Below are 12,878 nucleotides of genomic sequence, written 5' to 3'. Positions count from 1 at the left end.
CTTCTTTAATAACAGGCACACTTCCACTCTAAAAATCACCAGCACCACTTTAGAGAGAAGTGCACCTCCTTAAATGTGGACTGGATATGGTCATGAATGTCTATAATCTCTTCTACAAGGGGAGGCTAAGGCTGATTGGTTGGGCGCAGAAGTTCTGAGATGCCATTGGCTAAGTCCTAAGTGAGTATCTGCACTGTCTGTACCAACATGGTGACCCTTAGGGAATGGGGGACCACTAGACTGCCTGAAGTTGCGAGAACCAGCCCAGGTTAAAAATAGAGCAGATCAAAGTTTTAGTGTTCATCAGTATTAAGATTGTGCTTGTAAGTGACTGCTACACTTATATAGAGACCAAGTTTCCACAATAACAACAAAAAAGTATACTGAATTGTCCTGTGTTAGAGATGAATGGAGAAATCTTTCAGATTCTTAAAATTGAATGCTATGACAGTAGATAAGAGATGTTATTATTCCTTTGTTGGGTAAGTCTTTAATGACTGAGAAGGGGAAGGGAGACAATAAAGATCTCTGCCTTGATGATAAGCTTGGTGATGACTAATTTTCCAGTAGAGATTTAGGCTTTATTAAGCCTCCTTGGGCTTAGTTTGCATGTAATAAAATAAAGATGGCTGCCTCCAGGGCATTTTCTTATGACTTTGCCACAAAAGTATATGGAATAGCACATATGTCTACTGGAGAATATAGACAGATGTAATATGCAATAAACTGTCAAATCAAGATGAAGATATAGGTAGAAAAGAAGGAACTTTTACATGTATGTATTCATTGAGTTCTACAGGTTTACAGATAGATGGGCCTTAGATTATCATCTAGTGTACCATCAAACATCAGAATTGGAAGAGATCTCAAGGATCCATAGAGTGTAGCCTACTGACTGGCCAAGCATCTGCCCTATGTCATTACCATCATGTAGTCATCTAGAATCCCACTGAAAGCCTCCTATGACTCCTTCCACTTCTGGACAGTTTTAATCTCTAACAGAGGTTTCTTTACACCAAGCCTAAATCTGCTTCTCTCTCAATTCCAGCCACGGTTCCCGGTTTTGCCCTCTGAGGGCAAGCACCTAAACAATAGAGATAATAGCACAGTGTAATAGCATGTAATAAATGCTTATTTCCTTCCTTTCCTCCTTCCTCTCCCCTCCCCTTTCCACTAAATGCACCTGCCGAGAGATAGCCCTCCATAGACTCATTTTAGAGATTATACAATTGAGGCTCAGGGAAGTTAGTTGATTGGCCCAAGGCAGATCACAGAACTGCCAATTGTCAGAGCTTGGACTCCAACCCACTTACCTTAATTCTCAGTGCAGCGCTCTTAGCACATTTCTAGGAGGTTCTTTCATCCTTTGAAATTCCCTTTTCCACCACTTTTCCTACAATTTCAAACACTTTCCATGTATCAAAACATCAAAGGGACAATGCTTTCTAAATGGAAAGAACTAAACAGCAGGGCCTCCACCTTCAATCTGGTTTTCTGTGCAAAACTTCACCAGAATCGGTGAATTTTAGTGTTTTTTATCAGCTATCCAAGGTACAGCTATCCTTCTCTGAACTGCTTGTGATGGCTGTCTTAGCTGGTATTTTAATGGAACAACCCTTAACAAAGGGTTGGCCAGCCACAAAATCTCTAGAGATTTGTAGTTTTTCCCAGTCTGGGAAAAGTGGAAACTAACGTGAGATCAACCCTCAGACAAGAGGAAGCAGAAGTTGTTTGTTTATGGAGTTTGAGGACTCTTGGGGAGAATGAGAAGAGAAGAAAAGAGAAGTAGTGGTTGTTCCATGGCAACAGCTTTGGGGGGTGGGGTAAGAGCGGGAGAGGAGACAACAGCAGGCAGGGTCTGCCATCTCTGTAGTCCCCTTCTCAATCAATCCATAAACATTTATTAAGCACCTCCTATGTATCAGGCAGTGTGCTAAGTGCTGGGGAAGCACTTAGAAGAAGCAGAAGACCAGGGGCAGCTATGTGAGTCCGTGAATAGAGCACCAGCCCTGGAGTCAGGAGGACCTGAATTCAAATTTGACCTCAGACACTTGACACATTTACTAGCTGTGTGACCTTGGGCAAGTCACTTAACCTCAATTGTCCTGCCTTCCCTCCTCAAAAACAAAACCTCCCTCAAGGAGTCTAATGGAGGAGATAGCATAGAAACAAATATATACCAATAAAGGCATATAAAGGATAAATAGGAAACAATTATCAGAGGGAAGGCATTATGTAAGAGGAATTGGGAAAGACAGATTTTAAAAGATGGAATCTTTAGTTGGGGCTTAAAGGTAGCCAAGGAAGTCAGTAGGTAGAATTCAGTCTTTGCATAAAAAAAGGAGAAAGAAAAGAATAAAATGTGTATAGCATCTACTATGTGGCAGGTACTGTTCTAAGCATTTTTTTACACATATTATTTCATTTGATCCTCACCACAAATTTACACATATGTGCTATATATATTATATATTTATATATATATATGCCACATGTGCCATTTTACAGTTGAGGAAACAGAGATTAAGTGACTTGTGCTGGGATACACAGTGGTATCTAAAGCTGGATTCATGTCTTCCTGATTCCAGGATGAGTGCTTTATCCACTTTGTCACCAGCTGCCTTGGACTATGAGCCATGCCCTTCCTGTAAGAGCAGAAGCTGAGAGGCATGTGTGACTTGTGTTTTAAATTGGATTCTCACCCCAATAGCAGGAGCAGAAAGAGAAACAAACCAGCTAAGAGAGGAACAAAGGGGCAGGCCCTGTCCTGTGCCAGCCTTATTTCCATTTGTGTTTTTTTTTTATTTATTCTGTTAAAGAAAACAGTTACTAGATTTAATATTATTTCTCATAAATACCTGTGGTAAATCCTGTTCCTCATTTTGCAAGCCATATTCCTTTGCCTTTGGCAGGAGAGTGCATTGGGAGTCACTGAGGTGAAGACAGATCTTTCCTAACACTCTTTAACCATTGTTAGAGAGTTTTGCTCTCTAGCTGTGAGTATAAGCATAAACTTTTACATACCTACCCTGAGAGGGCAAAATGACTATAGATGTAGAGCCCTGTTTTATAAATCTGCCTCAGATATGTGAGCAAATTTACCTTATCCTCTAAGACTCCTGAGATGAAAATGATCTTGGACTGTTTGTCAGGAGTCCCTAGCTGAAATCTTCTGATGCAGAATAGCTGTGTGATCTTGGGGGAACTCACTTATTCTCTCTGATCCTTCTGCTTAAATTCAACTTGTTTGCTAAATCATGATGGGGAGATGACCAGGGGTTCTCTAAGGCTTTGTAAGCAGACCACAAGTTCTGACAATTCCTCAAACTCAAATCTTTTTGAGATAGACTTATTGAAGAAGTATGAACCTGAGTTAAGCCTTATCTTGGCTGCAAGATGATAAAAATCTGGAGTAACAGAAACACGTGCAGCCCATCTTCTAAGTCAAGGGGAGTTTGGGCCTGTATCATTGAAAGGAGTGAGTACCCACCCTAGCTCAGTCACAGGTCAATGAAATACTGAATTATGTCTGGTCAGCTAAGAGGCCATTATTCATCTAGAAGCTTAAATTTAGTACCTATGAGAATGTGTCTCTCTAATCATTCTCCATGGACACTCACTTCTCTCTCAGAAAAAGATTTCTTCTGCCATGCATTCATTACACATATTTATAAATTATAAGGAAATGTATTTGACCACCCAACCTACATGATTGGGCAGATTAGGGACAAAATGGCTTTTAAGTTAAGACTTAGAGTGAGGTGTAACATGACCTTTTCATTGCAATGTAACATAAATACCACTGCTTTGTCATCAGAATACAAATTGAGGGCAGAGATTATTTAATTTTCTTCTTTGTGACTGCAAAATCTGTCACATAATAGGCATTCGATGTGTCCCAAATTGGAGGAGAATCCCTGGATTAACTCCAATACAGAGGCTTACTGATTGGTTGGGAAGAATGCTTTATTTGGAGTCAGAGAATCTAAGATTGAATCCCTGGCCCTACCACTTATTCCTTGGGTAACCCTGGGGAAACTGCGCAATCCCTCTGAGCATTAATTTCCTTGTTTGTAAAATGAATGGGTTGGGCAGGATTGCTCCTAATTGTCTTTCTAAATCTACAAATTTCTCCAGTTAAATATTTGTCTTCATATTTATAAGTGTATATAATAAAACTGAGTGGCAGAGGAAATCCTTTCTGACACAGTGGTAGGTGCCCTTAAAGGACATTTAATTACCTTCTCTGAATTGTAAAGAGCTTAGAGTAAGTTGGTTGCTTGCTCACTTCTTTATAAAGTCATGCACTTTTTCCCCCCATGGCAATTCATTGTACATAACTCACACACACACACACACACACGCACACAGATACATATGCACACCCCCTATTTAATTCCTAAGTAGCGGAGAGCATGCTCTTTGACTTACTCCTCAATAAGGCTAGTGGGACATGAAAGAAGACATAATTTTGGCAGTGTCTAAACTAAGAACACTGGATTTGGGCCAGAGAACCTGGGGTCTTCGTCGTTTTGTATCATATGACCTCGGACAAATCATTTAATCTCCCTGGGCCTCTCTTTCTTCATCTGCAAAATTAGGGAAATCTCACAGAATGTTCTTTGCTAAGACTCTTCTTATCCTCCTAAAGACAGTCTTTTGTCTTGGCGATGTTAAATTGACCAACTCTGACCGAATCCAACTCCACTGAGACAATGACAACCATAACACTTCACAACAATATCAGTCTCCTAGAAATGTTAATGAATCTTTATTGGCATTCACAAAACATAATGGACAGTGAAAAGAATCCCAAACTCTGAATGAAATTCAATTCATTTTGGAGAAAAAAAAAAGCTCAGACACTAAAACTTTCATGGTTTTAAAGGACAAACAGCTTAAATCCTTCATGTATGTATTTTCTTCCTATTAGTGCTGTTAATTAAATGCTCAAAATCAAAAGCTAGTGATAGGCAGGAAAATGAGGAGTAGAAGGGAAGAGAAATGCTTAAATGTTTGCAATGACAAGCATTTAATAGCTACTATTCATCTTAAAACCCATATCACAGGGGCGACCAGGTGGCTCAGTGAGTAAGAGCACTGGCTCCAGGGTTGGGATGACCTGGAGATCAAATCCCAGGCTCAGACACTCAGCACCACACCCAGAAATAACTAACTGGCCATGTAACCTTGAGCAACTTACTTAACCCCAATTGCTTTAAAAAAAACAAACAAACCCATATCACATGCTAGATTTTCTGATTTCCCCCTATTTTTAGCAATAAGAAGTAATTAACCCCCATTAGAATTTCTTTTAACTATTCAAAAGGAAAATTCTGCAACAGGCAAATGAACATGTTTTCTATTGTATCACCAGGGTAAAGGGTAAAGAAAGTCAGGATTTGCAAATTATATTCATCCTGGTTTTCTTTTTTAACTTGATTGAAAAAGAATACTGCTTTTGTGTAGATTATCTTAACTTAGATATCATGTGCAAAGTATAATACCTGGACCCAAGTATCTACTATAGAAATCTGTCCCTAAGGCAGGATAATAAGCTGGGACAGATCCTTGGTGTTTTAGATATGGTATGACCCAATCAGTTCTTATTAGTTAGGATAAATGTGGCCAATTAACCCCCTGCAAAACATGTTAGGGGTTAATTTCCTCTGTATAACTTTTGTTGTTCAGTTTCAGACTGTTTTTGACCCCATTTGCAAAGGTACTGGAGTGGTTTATTATTGCCTTCTCCAGCTTAATTTACAGATGAGGAAACTGAGGCAAATAGAAAGAAGTGACTTGCCCAGGATCACATAGTAAGTTTCTGAGGCCAGATTTGAATTTAGGAAGAGGAGTCTTCCTGACCCCAGGCCCAGCACTCTATCTACTACTCCATTTAGTTGCTCAAATATAGCTCACAGCAAATTAAAGAAAAGTCTGAAATTAGATTCTTAGGATACTCTTTTTTTTTAAATAAAAGAAAGAGTGGGTATGAGCCATTTAAAATCAGATGAATATCCTAGCTTCAGTGGGATTAACAAAAAATATTTGAATCAACTCTTATTTGGTAGTGGCAAAGTACTGGAAATGAAGGGGGTGCCCATCATCAGAGAATGACTGAACAAAGCATGGTATATGAATTAATAAAATTCTATAGAATACTATTGTGCCAAAGACTTATATGAACTGATGCTGAGTGAAGTGAGCAGAAGCAGAACAATTTATATTATTTCAACAATGTAAAAACAAACAACTTGAAAATAATTAAGAACTCTGATCAATGTAATGATCAAGCTTGATTCCAGATGTCTGATTTTGAAAACAGAGAGGTGATAGGCTAACTATGTAGCAAGAGAACTACCTTTTTGGAATTTGTCTTGCTTGATTATGCATATTTGTTACAAGGGTCTTGTTTTAATTTTTGTCCAGTGGGAAGAGAAGAAGAGATTCTTCCTAATGGAAAATTAAGAGATGTTTGCTCATTGAAAAAATAAAATTTAATGCTAATAATGATGATAAAAGCTATGAACACCTGAGAATACCTGAGGGACTAAGGGATAGCAGGGAACACAGGTACAGATTTTTTTTTTAATCAGATAATCTCAATGACACCTTAATCTGAATCTGCCTGTAATTTCCTTGTAGAGTTGAAGAACTTTAAATGTTAAGAATAGACAATCAATTAATACATGTAATGTTGAAGTTTATTCAAGGTCTGGGTCCCTGAAATGCATACTTGGCTATCCAAAATCAGTAGAAAACCACATTGGTTAGCTTCCTGAAAACAGGTCTCTGAACCCTTCTCTTTCCTCTCTCTTACATGTTTCTATTCTTCTCAGAAGTCATAGGATCACAGGATTTAGAGAAATAAGGGACCTTAAAAATGATCTATTCCTACCCAGTCCTTTTACACAGGAGGGAATGAAGGCCCAGAGAGGTTTAGTGACTTGTCCAATGAGACCAGTGAGAGAGTAGCATAACTGGAATTGGAAATCCTATGTTCTTTCCATAATCTAGAAATACACAGTCTTTCTAATCGCCTTTTCTTTGCTCCCTTCTTCCTTTTGGACTTTACCCCTCCCAACTCTGTTTTTCCCAACGCTCACTTCCTCCTTCTCTTTTTCCCCTTCTTCTTCCTCCCCTAGAGTTCTAAACACTCACACCAAATAGTGAGGCCAAAGGAGCTCTGTTCATTTTCCCTCCCCAAAAATGAGCACAATTCTAGGAACAAGCTACTGCTGGGTAGACAAATATTAACATTAGTAACTGTTCCTTGAAATGTCAGGAAAAAATATGCTCTATTCAAACCTACTGGGACAGATGAGTTACAATAATAATTAATAATAATAATTGTCATTATTATTATTAGACCGTGAGTTCCTGGAGAGTAGGAGCTGTCTTATTCCCTTCTTTATAGCCTCAGCACTTAGCACAGTGCACATGGTAGGCACTTAATAAATGTTCATTGACTGACTGAACAATAGCTAGCATTGATACAGCACTTTCCAAATACTGACTTATTTTGTTATCACAACAACATTGGGAGGGATTATCACTATCGGTCTTTCACAGGGGAGGAAGCTTGAGGCAGGCAGAGTTTACACAGTCTAGGAGGCAGGTCTTCCAGACTCCAGATTCAGCACTCTAACCTTTGTGTCCTCTAGCTGCCTCATTAATTTGTGGATCATAAACTACAGGACAGTAATAAAGTCAAATAAAAATTGCAAAGTAGACTATGCATATTTTTTTAAAAAGCTTGGGGGGGGGGGTCATGGGAGCCATTTTAAATCATTAAATAACTTATTCATTGTAATCCTTCCATTCAAACATTAACTTTGACTATAGGAGAGAAGTCTTGGCCATCTGCACTGTCACTTTGCCAAAGCTTAGACAGGTAGTGTGCCTTCACCATCATCATTAGCAAATAGCTACCAAACACTGGGCTGAGTCTAGAGAAAGCAGCAAGCTAGAACTCCGGGCTAGGAGTTGACAAGAAGCAGGCTCAACTCCCCCGTGGGGTATCTACTAGCTGGGTAAGGGATCCTGGGGAAGTCACTGACTTTTAATGCCTCAGGTGTGCCATCCTAAAATTTATCATCTGGGTCACAGGTTTACCAGGGCAGTGATCTGCTTCGGTGAAGGGGTTTACCATGCGGAATTCCCCATTGTCCCGATGTTTTAGATCTTTTGCATAGTTGCATGTGTGAGGTGCTGGGCTGGAGGAGTCCGTCTAAACTATTGCAACATCACTCATGTTCTGCTGCTAGAATCTAGGTCCTCTCAAGAATACTGTGCCACACTGTCTAGTGCATGCCCTCCAAGACAATGAATGGCCAGGAGAACTATTCCCTGATAGTCACTGCATACCTGAAATTCGAGCATGTAAGAACAGATGGAATTACTTCACTTCAGCTAGGGCCCTACAACCAGCAGAATCAGGCCCCTCTGGTCTGTGTGAGGAACATGAAAAATAATAATACTGACAAGGAGAATTTGTATAGCACTTTACATGTTTTCTCATTTGGTGCTCACAGCTACCCTGTGGAGGTGGGTGCTATTATTATAGCCACCTTCTTGACTAGGAAACTGGGACTGAGAGAGGTTAAGTGACTTGTTCAGGAGCATACAGCCAATATCAGAGGCAAGATTTGAATTCAAGTCTTTCTGCCTCCAAGCTCAGTCCTCTATTCAATTTAGGGAAAGGGGAGGCAATAAGCCCTTATTATATCACCTGCCAGGTTCTGTGTTAAGCACTTTTCAAACAATATCTTGGTTGAGGTAGGTGCCATTATTGTGCTCGTTTTACTGTTTGGGAAATGGAGGCAGAAAGAGGTAGTGACTTGCCCGGAATCACACAGCTGGTAAATATTCGAGGCAGGTTTTAAACTCAAGTCTTCCTGACTCAAGGCCCAGATCCACTTGGGCCAGCTAGCTGCCTTTTACAGAATATTGCAGGAATATTTTTAAAGAGTTTTCTGTCTAAATGATTTTTTTCCCTAATTCTAATATGCCTGAACTAAACCGTTTCTTGGAAATGTTTCTGGTTAATAGAATTGGACTGCTCTATTAGCAATCTGGAGCAGGCTTTACTGCTAATCTTGGATCACTGAAGGGCTGAGTCAAGATTTGGGTGAGCTTGGACAATTTTCCTATGCATATGTTGGAGCCACAGAGATAACATACAATATGCAAAAGAAAAATGAATCAACTGGTTTTCTTCTGTCTTGTTTAAAGATGGATGCTACTTCAGAAGTGATCCTCACATGGTAGAAAATAAAAGCTATAGAGGCTTCTCTAGTTTTCATTTGTTTTGTTTGACTGGGTATAGAGCTCATGGCCACACTTCCTGATGGAGAGGAGTTAGAAGTTTTCTTTGTTGAAAATGAAATGCACTCCTCGAGGGCCAGCATCAGAGTTGGCAATGCTTTGCTTGTTGAGAGTTTCAGCCAATGCTTCAGGTCCGCAGAGGAATACGCCTATCCTGGTACTAGGGAGGGGAAGAAAAAACATCCAGTATTAAGGAGGCATTATTGGTTTATATAAAAAAAGTTACACTGCTCCTGAGTCAATTCCCATGATGCCAAGTCCTTCGGCTCCTTCCACAGATCCCCAAGCAGCCGAAGGTATACATTTTCCCACAGACTAGGGTGAGTGATTGAACTTTCCCTTGGCTTAACTCAACCCTATTTATAATTATAATTTATAATTAATTAAATTAATAAATATAACTAAATAAATTATAATTTATAATTATAATTCATAATTTTAGAGGTACCTAACTGCCTTGGAATGATATACAAGTAGAAATTAGGTGGAAATATGCTCTATTAGAGAAATAGCCATTGCTTTGTGAGTCTGCAGGGATGTCTCATTTTGTACCATCCATTTATCCATCCCCATTCAAGCTATAATATCTAGAAACTGGGGCCTCAAGAGCTGCAGCATAACAATGAGCCTTTGAAGGTACAGGCACTCTCTAATGACCAGTGGCACGCCAAGATCTCTTGGATCAACTGTGTTCTTTTAAAATGGGGCTTCCCTTTATGTTTTCTTGGTCCCAGGCCTCTAATAAAATATAAAAGGATGGCCCTGCTGCCCCATCAGCAGCAGAACATGTGCTTCTGGTTACTTCTCCTATGATAATGATGGTGGTTAATCTCCACTCTTTCTCACTGACCATGACCAAGAGCACACATTTAGTAAATGACTGTCCAAACATGGTGGTTATTCACAGACATAAAGAACAAAGACATTGGGGCAGCTAAGTGGCACAGTGAATAGAGCACTGGCTCTGGAGTCAGGAGGACCTGAGTTCAAATTCGGCCTCAGACATTTAACACGAAACTAGTAGGACCTTGGGCAAGTCACTTAACCTCAATTGCCCTACCTTCCCTTCTCCCAAAAGAAAAAAGAAAAAAAAAACAAAGACATAGACTGCACCCTTGACTCTAGCCAATCATCTTCCTCAATAACAAATTGTTACCAAGGAGCTCTAATTCAAATAAAGTTTATCTTTGGGCATTGGAAAAGGGTTTTATGTTCTTCCTAGGCTTATGCTCTGCCCAATGCATCTGGCTTTTCTTTCCTTATTTTCCAGTCCACAAAATAGTTTGCCTAAGTATTTTGTTGTCAAAGGGTGAACCCTTCCCTCTATCCCTTACTTGATCCATGGAAATGAAAGTGTCTAAGTTTAGACCTGTCTTATATGCCACAGGTAACACTGAGTTCCAAAGGGCTAATAGAAGAATTTCCCTCTATTCTACAAATTCAGGTTGACAATGTGGAGTTGCTGTCTTACTTTGGGTGTTGACTTGCAATGGTTTTGAACTCATTTTCCCAGTTGGGTCTTCCATACAATGTCTTTTGTTTCAAGCCTGTTATAACATCCTTCTCTTCATCATGGTGCACAGTAAAGTGAGTGGCCTAAAGGAGAAAAAAAAATGAAAACACTACAAGAGTCTGCAAAAATTTATCCTGACATATTTATACTTCCTTCTCTCTAAGGTCTTTATTTCCCTTCCCTACTCCTACTTTTGAAGAACTTAAGACCTAGAATTCTTTGTAATTCTGTGAGTTACATAAAACTAGAAAATAACTCATTTGTCTTTGAAAAGCTTAGATTTTCATAAAGTTGTCTTTATTTAAGCAGACTAGCCAACGCATATTTGGGCACTTAGGTGGCACAGGGGATAGAGCACTGGGCCTGAAGTCAAGATAGACCTGAGTTCAAGTTCAGCCTCCATCATTTACTAGCTGTGTGACCTTGGGCAAGTTACTTAACCCTGTGTGCCTCAGTTTCCTATCTAGAATTCTTTATAATTCTGTGAGTTACATAAAATTAGAGAATAAGTCTTTTTTTTTTTTTGAGGGCAATTGGGGTTAAGTGACTTGCCCAAGGACACACGGCTGGTTTTTTGTGTTAAGTGTCTGAGGCCATATTTGAACTCAGGTCTTCCTGACTCTAGGGCTGATGCTCTATTCGCTGTGCCACCTAGCCGCCCCTAGAGAAAAACTCATTCTTAAAAATTAAAACAAGACAGTTTCTCTTTTTGTATTATTGTTTTGTACTATGTTGTTGTACTATGATGTTTTATTTTGCTGACCTCAATTATGGGTGCAGTTTCCCATTTGTAAAAATCAACTGCAGAAGGAAATGGCAAACCACTCCAGTATCTTTACCAAGAAAACCACTAGGGCTATGAAGAATCAGAAATGACCGAACAACAACACCCTTGCATATTGTAGAAATGTTTTTATGGCTTCATTTTGATCTATGACTTTTTTTAACTTACAGAAGTTGAAATTTTCACTTGCATTGTTCAAGATTAGTAGTAGTACTCACAGTTATAGGAGTCTAGTTACATAATAATAGGCAACATACATGTGTGTATATGTATGTATGTGAATATTTGTGTTCATTGTGTTTACATGTATATATGTGTATCTATATACATATACATAAGATGTGTGTGTATGAAATATCTCACTTTAAACTTTGTGAAGTTCTTTACATACATTATCTCATTTGATCCTCACAGTAACACTGGGAGGTAAATCCTGCTTATTTACGGAGGAGTAAAATGAGGCTGAGAGAAATTAAGTAACAAACCCATGTTGCACAGCTAATAAGCATCTAAGGCAAGATCAGAACTTGGGTTTTTCCTGACCACAATTAGCCAAAAAAGCCACAGATCTTCTGGGGGGGAGGGGGCGCGGAGTAAACCCACGAATAGATGATTCTGATTCACAAGTGAGTGATCCCAGAGAGCTCTGGATTCCATGTAGAGGAGCCACACAGAGCATGAGGGAGAATGCCTCTAGACCGCTCCCTCTCAGACCAAATAGCCTTGCGGAGAGCTCCTATCTAGGAGAGTCAGATGTTGCTCTAGGTTTGAGGTTAGAAGTGACAGTTGAAACCACTCACAATGAGATAGTTTGGGGGAAAGAAATAAATGGTTACTTAGTACACTGGAGGGTAAATAAGCCAATTTAAGGCTATCTGGTATAATACTTTGTAAAGAACACTAGGCTAGGAGAGAGGAGGCTCAGGTTTGAGGCCCGGTTCTCAATACCCTACTGTGTAATACTGATAATGTTATTTAACCTTTCTTGGACACAGTTTCCATATTTGGAAAATGAAAGAATTGAACTAGATCAAGGGTTCTTAACCTGGGGTCCATGAATTTGGATAAGAAAAAAAAAACTACTTTATTTTCACCAACCTCTAACTGGAATTCAATTTCCTTCAATTTTTCATTTCTTTCACATTCAAATTTCCTTCAAATGTAAGGAACAATCATTATTCTGAGAAGGGGTCATAGGCTTAACCAGACTGCCGAAGGGGTCCACGATACAAAAAGTTGTTAAGAACACTTGAA

At 39.3% G+C, this 12,878-nt stretch overlaps 1 protein-coding gene across 2 annotated transcripts in view; it reads right to left on the bottom strand.

Moving 5' to 3' along the window:
- Positions 1-4,754: 4,754 nt before the first annotated feature.
- Positions 4,755-12,878, bottom strand: part of CYBB (cytochrome b-245 beta chain) — a 49,877-nt gene continuing 41,753 nt past the window's right edge. For both annotated transcript variants that reach the window (XM_069063471.1, XM_069063472.1), the window contains 2 exons: positions 10,799-10,923; positions 4,755-9,487 (listed from right to left, as the gene is read on the bottom strand). In XM_069063471.1, coding sequence (XP_068919572.1) covers positions 9,361-9,487; positions 10,799-10,923 — 252 coding nt within the window. In that variant the 3' untranslated portion in view covers positions 4,755-9,360. The remainder of the gene's footprint in view (positions 9,488-10,798; positions 10,924-12,878) is intronic.

The sequence above is a fragment of the Petaurus breviceps genome, unplaced genomic scaffold (genome assembly GCF_028583685.1).
Source record: "Petaurus breviceps papuanus isolate PSGF00001 unplaced genomic scaffold, PetGlider_PUasm1.0 90574, whole genome shotgun sequence".
Taxonomy (NCBI): Eukaryota; Metazoa; Chordata; class Mammalia; order Diprotodontia; family Petauridae; genus Petaurus; species Petaurus breviceps.
This window is presented reverse-complemented; position numbering and strand designations above follow the sequence as displayed.